This window comes from Mugil cephalus, chromosome 9 (assembly GCF_022458985.1).
Source record: "Mugil cephalus isolate CIBA_MC_2020 chromosome 9, CIBA_Mcephalus_1.1, whole genome shotgun sequence".
Classification (NCBI taxonomy): domain Eukaryota; kingdom Metazoa; phylum Chordata; class Actinopteri; order Mugiliformes; family Mugilidae; genus Mugil; species Mugil cephalus.
The window spans coordinates 615,845-629,044 of NC_061778.1; the positions used below are offsets into that span (position 1 = coordinate 615,845).

At 40.5% G+C, this 13,200-nt stretch overlaps 1 protein-coding gene across 1 annotated transcript; it reads left to right on the forward strand.

Annotated features, from left to right (window-relative positions):
* The first annotated feature begins 6,142 nt into the window (after window positions 1-6,142).
* LOC125013788 lies at window positions 6,143-12,971 on the forward strand. The gene is made up of 11 exons (XM_047594683.1): window positions 6,143-6,186; window positions 6,454-6,662; window positions 7,914-8,100; window positions 8,176-8,344; window positions 9,749-9,842; window positions 10,144-10,197; window positions 10,313-10,348; window positions 10,472-10,599; window positions 11,137-11,272; window positions 11,774-11,844; window positions 12,402-12,971. The coding sequence occupies exons 2-11, from the start codon at window positions 6,461-6,463 to the stop codon at window positions 12,603-12,605; spliced, it is 1,281 nt and encodes a 426-aa protein (XP_047450639.1). The 5' UTR covers window positions 6,143-6,186; window positions 6,454-6,460; the 3' UTR covers window positions 12,606-12,971.
* The last annotated feature ends 229 nt before the right edge of the window (window positions 12,972-13,200 follow it).

Genomic DNA, 13,200 nt, shown 5'->3' on the forward strand with positions numbered 1-13,200 from the left:
GAAAAGATTTCAGAATATTTTATGAATCCATTGAAAAGGGCTCATAAATCCAAAGTCTTAGTTTCTTTCATATTAGTGGAATGTCTCAGAGTTTTAGTGTGTTGCTTCAAAGATGGAGAGGAGTGTTTTTTTTTATTAGCGTGCCTACATTCGTGGATATGTGGCTGAATGACAAATAAAATAAAATAAAATGCAATAAAATAAATATAGTTTAGTTTAAGGGTGGCACAGTGACTCGGTGGCTCGCTGCGGCGCAAGAAAATCTAATAACTGTTCTCCTCCTCCGCACTAGGTGGCGATACGTGTCTTTTCAGCGGGTTAATATCACATTAATACGGCCTGATTTCCAGTTGACCTATCACATGATATAATAAACAAGAATCGTTCATGCAGCAGACCGAAGTTTACATCTACATCTGTTTAGAAAAAAAAAGAAAAAACATATAAAACCTTTAATTGGTAAATTCTCTGAGTTATTTTCAAAGGTTTTTTGACCTTATTATAGTTGTTTCTTTAATTAATGACTAATATATTGATGTGATTTAAAGTGTTCTTTCTATAATTGTCTTTCTAACCTGATGTTCTGGTTCAATTTGTTGATGATGACGATTTCTAAACTTTATTTAAACAACAATATAAGACAAGACAGTGTTTATTTTATTTATCTTTTTATTGTATTGATTCTATTACAATACTGAAACTTCACTAGAAACAGCAGCAGGAGAATCAGAGCTCAGTTCATCTGAGACAATTAAACCTCCTCAAGTTCAGTCTGTTCAGGAACAGGAACAGGAGCCTGACACTGTCTACGTCTGTAGATCACAAATCTAACAACAACAACAACAACAACAACAACAGCAGCAGCAGCAGCAGCAGCAACAGCAGCAACAACAACACAACAACAGCAGCAGCGGTAACAGATGAGTTGTCTGTCCCAGAGATCCATCATTGTCCTTTTTATTGTTGTCTCCTCCATCCTCTTTCTTTCCTACAGACAGAAACAAGGTCAGATCAGAATCCATTTGTTCCCTCAGCTGTTTACTTCAAAATCTCATCAGCGACATCTTTCTGAAACTCAAACATCTGATCATCATCATCATCATCATCATCTTCATCATCATCATCTTCACCATCATCATCATCATCATCATCATCATCTTCATCATCATCATCATCATCACCACCATCATCATCATCATCACCATCATCATCATCACCATCATCATCATCATCATCATCTTCATCATCATCATCATCATCATCACCATCATCATCATCATCTTCATCACCATCATCATCATCATCATCATCATCTTCATCATCATCATCATCATCATCATCATCATCACCACCATCATCATCATCATCATCACCATCATCATCTTCATCAACCAGAAGCAGCTTCAGTTCTGATCAGAGACTCGTCTCTATTCACTCACCTGGTGGAACAACGTTGAGGTTGATGGTGCATAAGTGTTTATTGCTGTTGTTCTTTAGCTGCACATGAACCATGTACGTTCCACTGTCATTAGTCGTCACATTGTTCAAAATCAGAGACACGTTTCCGTTCTCCTTCCATCCTTCCTGCAGAAACACTCGGTCCCTAAAGGATGGATCCTGATTGTCTGGATCACACTGCTCATTCCGACACAATAAGACATGTTCATCTGTCTTCGGGTGAGTTCTGGTCCAGTCCACAACTTTGACAGGTCCATTGTCTGGAGCGTGACATTGTAGAGAGACAGTCTGTCCAGGTTCAGCTGTGATGGTTGTTGGTTCTGAAGGAGAGAATGAAGGACACAGATCAGAGAAGTTAAAGACAGAGCAGCTCTATGTCCAGTGAACCATCTCATCACCATCCTCAACACAGAGATAGACTGGATATAAATACATCACATGAACATTCATTGACATTGTGTTAATGTCCTAAAATGACTGGTTCCATCCTGAAAATAAATTATTTGACGTGTACTTTAGTGTTTTAGTTTAGAGCAGCTATCATGGCGTCCGCACTTTTTCTGTCTATGACTTATCAACAAAACAGGAAGAGTCTGCGAGGTCGAATGTGTCGACGTACAAAACTCCAACCTGAGCTTCAAGCTAAGGACAAAAACCAGCCCTGACCTTAAATATATGTTGGAACCATCAAGTGATTTATGATTTATATTATATGATTTATATTCCAAATCAAAATCAATCCTAAAATGTTCTGAGAACGAGGCCTATAGCTAATGGCTAACAGCTAATGGCTAACGGCTAATGACTAACGGCTGACAGAACATTAGCTTTAGCATTACAGGCTAAGACAGACAGAAACTGTATTTATCTTAAGGTAAGTAAATAAAAACACAAATAAACATGACAAAGTCTGTAGAGAAACATTTGTTCTAGTTTTACATCATCTAGTATTTGACCTGTGTGTTAGATACGAGCAGAGACCACGGTCGAACATGTGCGTTCTCAGAGCCGGAGACACCATGTGTCAGCAACAATGGCGACATTACGGAACAACAGCGCGGCTTCGTCTCAACATATTCAAAAACCCAGCAGCAGTTTGAACACAACTCTTTTCTGACTTTATAAATCAGTTTTTTATCTGTTTATCAGAGATAAATACTATTTGGTTTAAATTCATAAAACTCACCAACGGAGACACCGTGAGAAACCGAGCTGAACAACATCAATCTGAACAAAATCAAGCAACAGGCCATGTTCTGCCAAGTGAAGGTCATTTTGATTTTTTTAATCTAATAGTTTGTTATAAAAGTTTCTGGGATGTTAGATAGAGTCCAGTTTAAAGGAAGACAAAAAAAAAAAAAACGTGCATGCGTAGAAGACCAAGTTGGTCTTAGTCATACCGGAGGTGGCGTCTATGTCAGGACGCACTCAGGTAGAAAGATCTCGAACAATCGTACCACACCAAGACGACTAAATGTAGAAATCCATCTTTTAAATCCTCAGTGTGTCAGACTGATACACAAACAAACAAACACTCATCGCATTAAAGAAGTCGTCAGTATTTCAGCTTATTATTTTATCTTATTATTATTTTATCTTAGAGTTATTAGATCCTGAGTTGAGTCTTGAAGGTTTCAGCTCATTTGAACATTTCTTTTTTTTACCGTGGATTAATACCAGAGAAGTACTTACTGGAGGAGGAGTGTTGCTCCAAACATCCTGAAAAATATGAAGCTGATGAGAAGAAGAGGTCAGAAAAATAAGAAAGACAAAAACCATCAGGAACAAAAGAAAAATACGTGATAAGAACAAATAAAATACTGAACAGAGACTGGAACCAACACAGGAGACACAAGGAACCACTTCATGCAGCAACTGAAAGTAAAATGAATGTAAACAGGTTTAAGATTATAAAGAGATGAGAGAGGAGGAGGCAGACAGAGATAAAGAGATCAGAGCAGAGCAGCCGGTCATAAGGGCAGAATGATGCAGGTGAGATCCTGTTGTAGAGGGTTTGACCAGCTCAAAGGACAGAAAACATACAACACCAAGGCAGGATAAAGGTTTGCAATCACACCATCTTTCCTCATAGCATAGTGAAATGTAAAGCTGTCTGATCAGCTGTGCATAGTTAACATAATGGTACGTAGACAAGTTAATACAGTCTTATACATATTGAGTGTGTGTTGTGTTGATCCCCCAGAGGATGAATAAAGTACTTATTCTTTTCTTATTCTATTTTGTATTGTTTATTCTATATATCTTGTTTTAATCTTGTGTAGAGAGAAATAACTAATGGAGACAAATTCCTTGTATGTGTCACTTGGAAAATGAAACTGATTCTGATTCCAAGACTGAATTAAAATACTGTCACTGTATTTGATCACTTCAACTTAATTTAAACTTTAGATAAATTCACTGTTTTAATAAGATGAGAGATAAACAATAAGTGCTACATAGAGTCTATACAAAGTGTCAAGGTGCGTAAAGTCTACCTGGATGATTCCTGAGACAGAATTCTGCAGCTGGTTATACATCATGTCCACATGTGGCATTACTTTCAAATTCTCCTCTGTCTGTTTCCAGATAGAAGCACTTCACCAGATCGGCTTTGTGTTCTTACGCTGTGTTGAAGTTCCAACGCGTCGCTGATGCACTTGGAAGTCGATGCGTCATCAAACACTGTGGTTCTCTTAAACGCCTCCAGAGGCACTGATGCTCCATCATAGGCCTGGACCATCGGCTTCTTTTCCTGTCCCCTGTGAGAGCTTAACAAACTACAAAAAACTTTCCTGGATGTCCTGGGGTCCATGATGTACCTCGGTACCAGGACTACCTGGCCCTGGGTTCAAATGTTGGTAGATTCATCGGCTTGAATGGCTAAAAAGTCTGCTGTCTTTACTTCTGCCAGCATACAGTCAAGTAGCTTGTTTCTTTGAGGTGCCTCTAAAGGCGGTTGCATTTTTAAGGTGATCATTCAAATCCTAGTCAATAGAAGCATTAGGTCGACTGAACCTCTGAATAAAAATAATACAGTCAATAAGCTCTGATAAGATGTGACGACTCTTGTGGACCTCTGATGGGGGGTGGCCTCCAGGACGCAGGAAGCCACAGTGAGTTCATGTTTGACTGAGTTAATGTTGGAACTAACAAACACGAGATAAACCTTCAGGAGAGAAATTGCAGATATCCTGTAGCTTATCATCGCACCAACCACCACAGGTCACTGACTAGTATGATTCTCCGGCCCAGGGACCAAAGGGGTCAGGGGCCCTGGAAGGATCCCACTACTCCTTCAGAGTCCAAATCCACATCCCAGATCTACATGAGACATGGGATGAGGTTCCTAGTGACTGGTGATCAGTTTCCAGCAGTGACACAGAGACCACGCTGACTTCATCATGTTCATTCTCAGGCTTGACAGCAGTCACCACAGATTACAGAGGGGACCGGGGGGGTCACACTACTCAACCTGCACAGAAAGATTATTCCAGGGTTCAGAAATGGAGAATCTGAGCATTTGTTGAACGTAGATCAGTTCTTTAAGCTCACGGTGAAGCTCAGGGGATCAGAGTTTAATAATCCAGTCTACATGTGGTTAATAGACTTGGAGAAAGATCAGGAACTTGTTCCCTGAGGAACTGGACTGAGGGTTGAACAAACTAGTGGACTCGTCCTTGATCAGTCCTTGGAAATACTTCACTAAAGACTAAAGACACTTTTCATCCTGTTTGTTAAATCCAATGAAGCAGATGATTTTTAAATGAACCTTTTATTCAGGACTCTTCTATTTAACATTAACAGGCACATGATTCAGACACAAACCTGTTCCTCCTCCTGATTACATCTTCATTTTTATAATTCCAGTCATTGAGGAAACATTCCTCCCTCAGACCAAAGTTACTGTCACTGTGTGACTGGTTCATGAAAACAGGACGAGTTTGTGATTCAAAGATCAAAGAGTCTGGATGGCGTCTCTCTCCTTTGACTTATCTTGTGATCAGAGAAATAAAATGCTCTGTTTGATTCCCTCCCCTTAAATAAATTTATATCAGGTTACTGAATTATTTGTTGACAACCGTCTGTATAGGACTCACTGAAACAGTTGGACATTCAAATAACTCAACTCTAGATCGTTACTGTAGGATGTAAGAAGACCTTTTAACTTTTGACTTTTTAAATTTCTCTTAAACTAATGTAAACATGTATTTGTCACATTAGAACATCATCAACATCATCACATTAGAAACATTAGGACACTTGTTCTTCTTCATGGTTCCTAATAAACCAGTTCAGAGGGGGACCTTGTAGACCACATTAGACCCTGATCAAAACCTGAGGATGTTTCCTGGATCTTCTCTGATTGGCTCAATGAAAACAGTTCAGTATTTACCACCGTGGTTTGTGTCTTAACACCTCATGTGTCCTAATTTAAACACTGAGTGTGTTTCTGTTCATCTCAACATAACGAAAGAGAATCCTGCATGACTTCAGAAACAATGACAGAAAATGGGGCAAGAACCGGTTTAACGCCCAGATTCTTGATAACTCCAGATTAAAGATTAGATTAAAATCTTTATTATGTGCTGCCGACTATTATTTTTCAGATGATGTGTATCTCGACAGAATTACGTCAGCATCGTATATAAAAGGCTGCAGAGACACAAACACAAACTGATCTGAGCTGAGAGCTGATACTAGTTACTGAGCTTTAACTGGAGCAGGAAGGTAAGAAATCACTGACGGTCAAGATGGATTTAATGTTAGAAAAGCTGATCTTGATTTAAATGTTAATACGTAGTATAACTGGATATTGGACAATTAGTGCGTGGGTGATTATCTTCCAGGAAGAAATAAATCCTGATTGATGGTGAAACGTTTGGAAGAAAAGCAGCAGTAGAACTCAGGACTGTGTTTAATACCGAATCCAGACTCCGAGCTGGAGAATTCTTATCAAATAAATCAGTTCGGTTTAAACTGTTCTTCTTGTTCGAGGACGAAGATGTTGGAGGTTGAAGCCAGAAACATTGTGGAGGCTCTGGGTGCTGAGAAAACTCTGATCCCCAACAACAACCTCCTGCAGGACCTGGAGCTGATGACTCTGGTCAAAGTCGGTGTGAAAGGATTCTTTGAAGTTCCAGAGTATGAACCTCTGAACATCAAACTACCACAACTGTTGGACAAAAACCAAGAGCCGACCCTACGTGAGTACTCTGACACGCAAAGACAGAAAGAAACTGTGTTTTTATTAGTGCTGTCAAACAAGTAGACTTTTAATCAGAATAATCTCAGGGTTGCTATGGATTCATGTTGTTAATCACAATCGACTCCAGAAAGACCAGAGCATTTGTTTGCTGTGCATTTTTAATTTCTTCAAGGTGTTTGGGATTAGTAGGACCTAAGAAGTATAAAAACTAAGCATCAAACCAGGAAGTAGTTCCTGCAAAAAAAAAGCAACAAAAAAAAAATGAGTACTTGCTGATGAATGATGTTGTAGCTCCTTACTATTCATAGAATTCGTCAAATCTGTGCATCATGTCAAACTATAAAAGTTAATAATCATAAATAAACAATTTTCATTCATAGAATTTGATGAGGTTTTGTTCCTCTCCCACTTTGTTCCATGTTTGGCCCCAGAATGAATCCACTAAATCTCCCGCTCTCATGTTTCCACACTAACTACTGGACTGACCACTTGCTGCCACTAGGTGGCAGATTAAAGCGTCCACTTATGTGGACAACAGGTCTAAATGAAGCAGAATTATCTGCCACAAACCTAAACCTTAATGTCCTCATATGTGAAATAACTTGAAAAAACTCAACAACTTTTAGTGTCTTTTTGTGTCCACCATGTGTCCACATGAATGTGTCAATGTTGCTACAGAGACAAACTAACTTGTGGACATTGTCCAACCAGAGGAGAGCTGACGCTTCTTATTGAGAACAGTGTCTCCCAGTGAACAGTGGCTGCAGGACTGGACACATATTAGCAGCAGCATTGGCAGCTTGTCTTGGTCTTGGTTTGTCTCGGTTTGTCTCCAGCTGTTAGCCGCGTTAGCCCAAGTGCTAGCAGAATCCCCGACTAACGTATGCTTGGCTTGGTTCATGTGCTGTTTGAAGCTGGAAAGAAAACTCCTTCCTGCAGAGTGTGATGATACTTTATGTGTCTCCACTGGTCCCTCTTGGTGTCTTTGTCCTCAAATGTCCCATGGAGAGGACCAACGTGCTGTTTAGCGTCTTCCATCTTTATGGGTTGGTTCTGCTGCCTGTCACTACCGGATCAGCTGGTGCTAACGCTAAAGCTACTTGGACAAACTGAGACATGTTCACAGTCGTTCTGCTGCAGATGCTTCACTGGGTTCAGATTATTAATCAGATTAATGATGATGATGGATTAATTAACTTTAACAAGTTCATTCTGAAAGCACTCATTTTTATTTTCAACCTTCTCCCAGGTTATCATGAGAGTGTGCTGGTGAAGGACTTCAGGTCTGTGTCAAAGGTTGGTGGGACGGCCAGTGTTGGTGGAGGATACGGGGATGTTGGAGCAGAAATCTCTGGTGGTGCAGAACAAGTGAACAGACTGACTGAACCTGTCAGCTTGATGAAGAAGACAGTTCATGTTCTTGGGATGAGTTTCAGGTGCAGAACAACGCCTCCGTCTTTCTGTTTCAATGTTTGTCAATAAATTAAATCTGACACTGATTTATTATCCAGCAAATTAAACCAGAGCATAATGAAAGAGCTGAAACTGGGCACGACAGAAAAACTTGCATGTGTCAGCCAGATCGTCTACAACACCAGCGACGTCCAGATCATCAGGGCGTCCAAGAACGAAGGATACGTGTCGGCATTCTTTGAGAAACTGTTCGGTCTGTTTGTGCAGGTCAGTGTTTCCTCAGATCACTGAGGATGAAGTCATCCAGGCTCTAGTTTAAAACCTTCATCACTCAGACACAAACATTCTTGTATGGCTATCTTTGTGAGGATACATTGGCCTAACCCATTCCCTACCCCCTTACTAAATGCCTAACCCTAACCCTAACTGTAACTGTAACCGTATGGTAACTTTCACCCTAAAATGAGTTTTAACCTTCAAAACAGCCAAAAAGTGAGGACCGGTCAAAATGTCCTCACTTTACACAAATGTCCTCAATCTGATGGTATAAAACTTAAACAGATAGCTGTACAACTACACACACACACAAACAACAATAATATTATCAATATAACAATATAAAATAGTGCGAGTCAGCACTATTCATTGGGTCATTATGGTACCAAGTATCGGTTCCCATCCCTGTTAACAGGTGCACTTAAGAGACACCTTGTGCTCCAACATGGTGTTTGTTATAGACAATCCATGACCAGAACAGAAGTCCAACAACAAAACGCCACTTGGGTTAAGAGCTGGAAGGCTGTTGATCCCAATCACTCCTTCCGAGTTACTCCATCGTCGCCCACACGGGGCTGAAGTCTCCCAGAACAGCTATGGAGGCACTTCCAGGACTCCCCCCTCTGGATACTCTGAACTGCAGTTTGCTCCTTATGCACAGTCAGAACCTCCCACTCAGTGATCTGTAATCTCATGGAGGCGACCTCCAGGGCCTACTCTATGAGTGGATCTGAGCCCACCACCATAGTGTTCCATGTGCCTTGAACCAGTCTGTGTCTCCCAGGTTCTCGCCTTTGTCTGCCGCCCAGTGCACATCTTTGGGTTTGAGCCAGGCCAGACCCCATGAAGACAGACCTGGGCACCAGATCCTTGCCAAAGAGCTCCCCTCCCAGGTGTGGCTCCAGGAGGAGGTTCTGGTTTCCCTAATCAGGGCGAGGTGCTACAACCCGTTTTGTGCCTTCACAGTGACGTCTATGAATCGCGCTTTGTCTGGCCCCTCCCCTGAGAACCTACCAGGGGCCCAGTACAACATAGCTCCCAGAATCACAGGGACACATGAACCCCTCCACTACGTTAGGGTGGCGATTCCTTGGATGAGATCAGATAAACAAACCTGGAGAATCAACCCCTTCAAGAAATCATGGCTCATCACAGGGAACCATCCAGCTGTCCACCTACACCTGAAGGACAAACCCCACCAGCCATTTAGAGCTGAAACGTCTTCTTGTCTTTGTCTCATCTCTGGTTGTTGGATTCAGTTTTAATGCTGCTTCAGTTCTTCTGTGGATTCAGTTTTTGTTTTCGTGTGATCAGATCAGGACTCAAGTCTTTGCTCATGTCTCTGTCTTCAAAGTCTTACGAAGGTTAAATAAATTAATCTCAATCTTTCCTCAGGGCAGCAAGGAGAAGGAGACGTCCTTCACTGTTCCAGAAAAGTCCACCTTCGCCTACGGTCTCGCAGAGATCATGATAGAGGAAGATAAACTGAGTAAGAATGCTGTCACTAGCTGCATTTACGTTACAGTTTTTCTCAAAATAAGAGAGATATATCTGAAAGGTCTGTAAAGTCTAGCTGCTCTTTGTATGTGTTTCCATTGAAAGGTGTTTTGTGAATGAGCTGTAACTAAGTCTCATCTCATGATATCTCATAATTCTCTCTGGTAATTTACCTGATTTTTATTGCGATATTTAGGTTTTGCACATTTCAAGGGGGAATGGAAACGCAGCAAGTGTGTTCACGTGTTTCTGGGTGGAACTCATCTTAACCTTTCTTCTCTCATCTCATTCAGAAATCCCTTTCGCTGGTAGGAAGCTGAACAGAAGGTTAAACACAGGAACTCCCCGTAAGTCATTTTAATTTTTGCTCAAACTAAAGTCAAATATCTTATTTTGATCTTCATTGTCTTCATGTGTAAAATCTTGACTGGATCATTTATGGATCTTCATGTCTGTTCTCAGCCCCTCAGTCTGATCCTGAAGTCTTGGCAATGAAAGGTGAGTGAGACTTTCTTTCTGTTTATCATCACAATCTTAGTTTGAATCTTAAAATTGAGGTTTTAACTTTAAATCACCTGTAGGAGTTTGATATGAAGTGAAACCTGAAGCTGTTTCTTGCAGAGTTGGAGATGAATCTATCTAAAATGGAGCCGCTGGCAGATCTTCCTGAGTCGACCCGTCGTGAGCTGCTGAAGAAACTCTGTGACGTCCTGAAGAACCAGGACGACCTCTCTGAGCTGGAGGAGACGGTGAGATGATCAGTCTGCATCAGTGAGAAGTCAGGACTTTAATAGACTACAGGTCTGGAGGTTCCCAGGAGAACGCTACTGGTCTGACTGCACTGGGCCAAGGGTGGAGTTTGGTGGTGGTGGTGGTGGTGGGGGTGGTGGTGGGGGTACGGTAATTCAAAATCAGCTTTAATAAGAGAGGTGAGAGAATACTTTTGGAAATATAATGTAAATTTAAGAACTTAAAGCTGAAATCCACTCGACTCTGAAACTTAAACACAGTTGTAAATGTTGACGATGAAGATGATGAACATGATGATTATGGTGATGAAGATGATGATGGTGATGATGATGATGATGATGATGATGATGATGATGATGATGATGGTGATGATGATGGTGATGATGATGATGATGGTGATGATGGTGATGATGATGAAGATGATCATGGTGATGATGATGATGATGATGGTGAAGATGATGATGAAGATGATGAAGAAGATGAAGATGATGAGGATGGTGATGATGAAGATGATGATGATGTCCTCCTCCCCTCAGCTGGATCAGTCCATTAAAGGGACGTATGAACGTCCTCAGAGTCAGACCATCTCCTCCTTCCTGGACGTCCTGGACGTCTCTAACGTCTCCTCAGATGTGAAGACGATTGTTTACATGCTGGTCAGCGCCTTGAACGGTAAGAACTGAGACATGAAGACAGAACCTCATGTCATCATTCATGTTCCTCAGATCAGAACCAGCTGAGTTGTGAGATGTTGGTGGTTTCCTCTCATCAGCTGATGCTCCAACATTTCTACTGGATGAAGGTCAGGACTTTGACTTGTTCCTAAACATTCATCTGGTTCTTCTGGAGAACCACTGGTGTTCTTGGCTCCTTGTCTTCCTCCATGACCCAGTTTCTCTTCACATTCAGCTCATGGACTCATGTCCTGACATTTTCTTTTAGAGTTCACTGGTAGAATTCACAGTTCATTGGTCCATCAATGATGAGCAGATGCAGCAGAACAGGCCCAAACCAGGACATTAGCGCCCCCATGTTTCATGGACTCTGACTTGTTCTGAACTCACTGTTGTGTTTTATTGGCTCATTTTAGTCTCATGTTTCTGTTTCAACACTGCAGCAGTGTTTACAGTTTTTATAACTTCATATCATTTCTTCTTCTCTGTTTTTCTGCAGCTCTACCTGATGAAGTTCCAACTCTTCTGGTCACCTGTGATGTAGAAGTTCTGGATTTCTTCATCTATAAAGTCAGTAATGTTATTAAAAACCTGTTTATTACAAACTGTTAATAAACTCAAGTTTAAACTATTTTAGTTTATTCTGCTGTTACTTTTTGTCAGTTTTTGAGTGATTAATTTAAAATTAGACATAATTTATTTAAACGTGTTCATTATTTGACTGTATTTAAGATCAGGGGAGTTTATGTTCATGGATTATAGCTGATATATAACAACGTTTATTGAAATCATTCTATATTATTAAATGGTTTCATTCAATTCTGTATTTTAGCCAACTTCTTTTAAATCGATTAACATTTATTTTGAACTCATCTTCAGAATTGATACCCACCATACACTAGTACATTACAGACTGACCCATGAAGGGCAGATGTTTAACATCCTGAGCATTTGAATACACGACGTAATATTCAATATTCTGTAACATAGTGAGGAACCATCCATGTACATTTCACACAGTAAATAATTAAAGGAAAGAAGATGAGCTCCTCTCCAAAGTAACAGAACATCGTCATGAACCAGAGGGAGAACAGGGAGGTTAAAGTTAATCTGTTTCTCATCCTCAGGCCACCAACTGGAGGAACATTCACCGAGAGGCTCCGGCCGTTGTGAAGAACGAGTTCTCCTGGATGCTCGACTTCATGGAGACGACCAAGAAGACCGTGGGCTATGAGGACTTCAGTGGGCCTGTGATTTTTAGGTTTCCTCTGGAGAAGCTGAGGGAGATGGTGTGTGTCGTCATGAAGGGAATCAAGATCCTGAGGTCCTGAACTCAGCACGTCTGAGACGTATGAAAAGATGAACAGCTCAGATAAGAAGCTGATAACGGGTTCATTTTAAAGACGTGTTAACATCATCTCACAAACACGTCAACAACATGATTTTAAAAAGCTAAAGATCTTTTTATTTCACTCTTTCTTTACAATCTGCAGTTATGACTTAAAGGAATCAAAACCATCGTTATTAATATTAAACTGTCTGTTTTTGCTCCTTTCACATTATAAACACTGAGTTCATCCATGAAGCTTCATGATTCTACTTTTATAATTATTAACCAGGGGTGGTGGAGGTTTTATTTCTGGCTGATCAGCTGATGAATGAACAGCTTGTTTCAGATAAATAGTTTTCAATAAATTGTCCGCTCAAAATTTGTCCAGTTCTTATTTTTGCATTTATCTATTATATATATTAAACATGTTAAGATTTCCCTTTGTCTTTTAAAGAAATGTGACCGTTTTCTGAGCGCTACATTTGATTGTGGCGACATGTACAACACAATACTGCAACACAAAATACCTTCCTCAAAGGCTACGATGCAGCAGCTAAACAAGAAATGTGCAAACGTTGAGAATATATAAAAATATA

Excerpts from the sequence above, each read along its gene's own strand:
- LOC125013788 (XM_047594683.1), top strand. The coding sequence starts at position 6,461 with ATGTTGGAGGTTGAAGCCAGAAACATTGTGGAGGCTCTGGGTGCTGAG. Across the intron at positions 6,663-7,913 it reads AAACCAAGAGCCGACCCTAC|GTTATCATGAGAGTGTGCTG; the intron begins GTGAGTACTCTG and ends ACCTTCTCCCAG. Across the intron at positions 9,843-10,143 it reads GATAGAGGAAGATAAACTGA|AAATCCCTTTCGCTGGTAGG; the intron begins GTAAGAATGCTG and ends CATCTCATTCAG.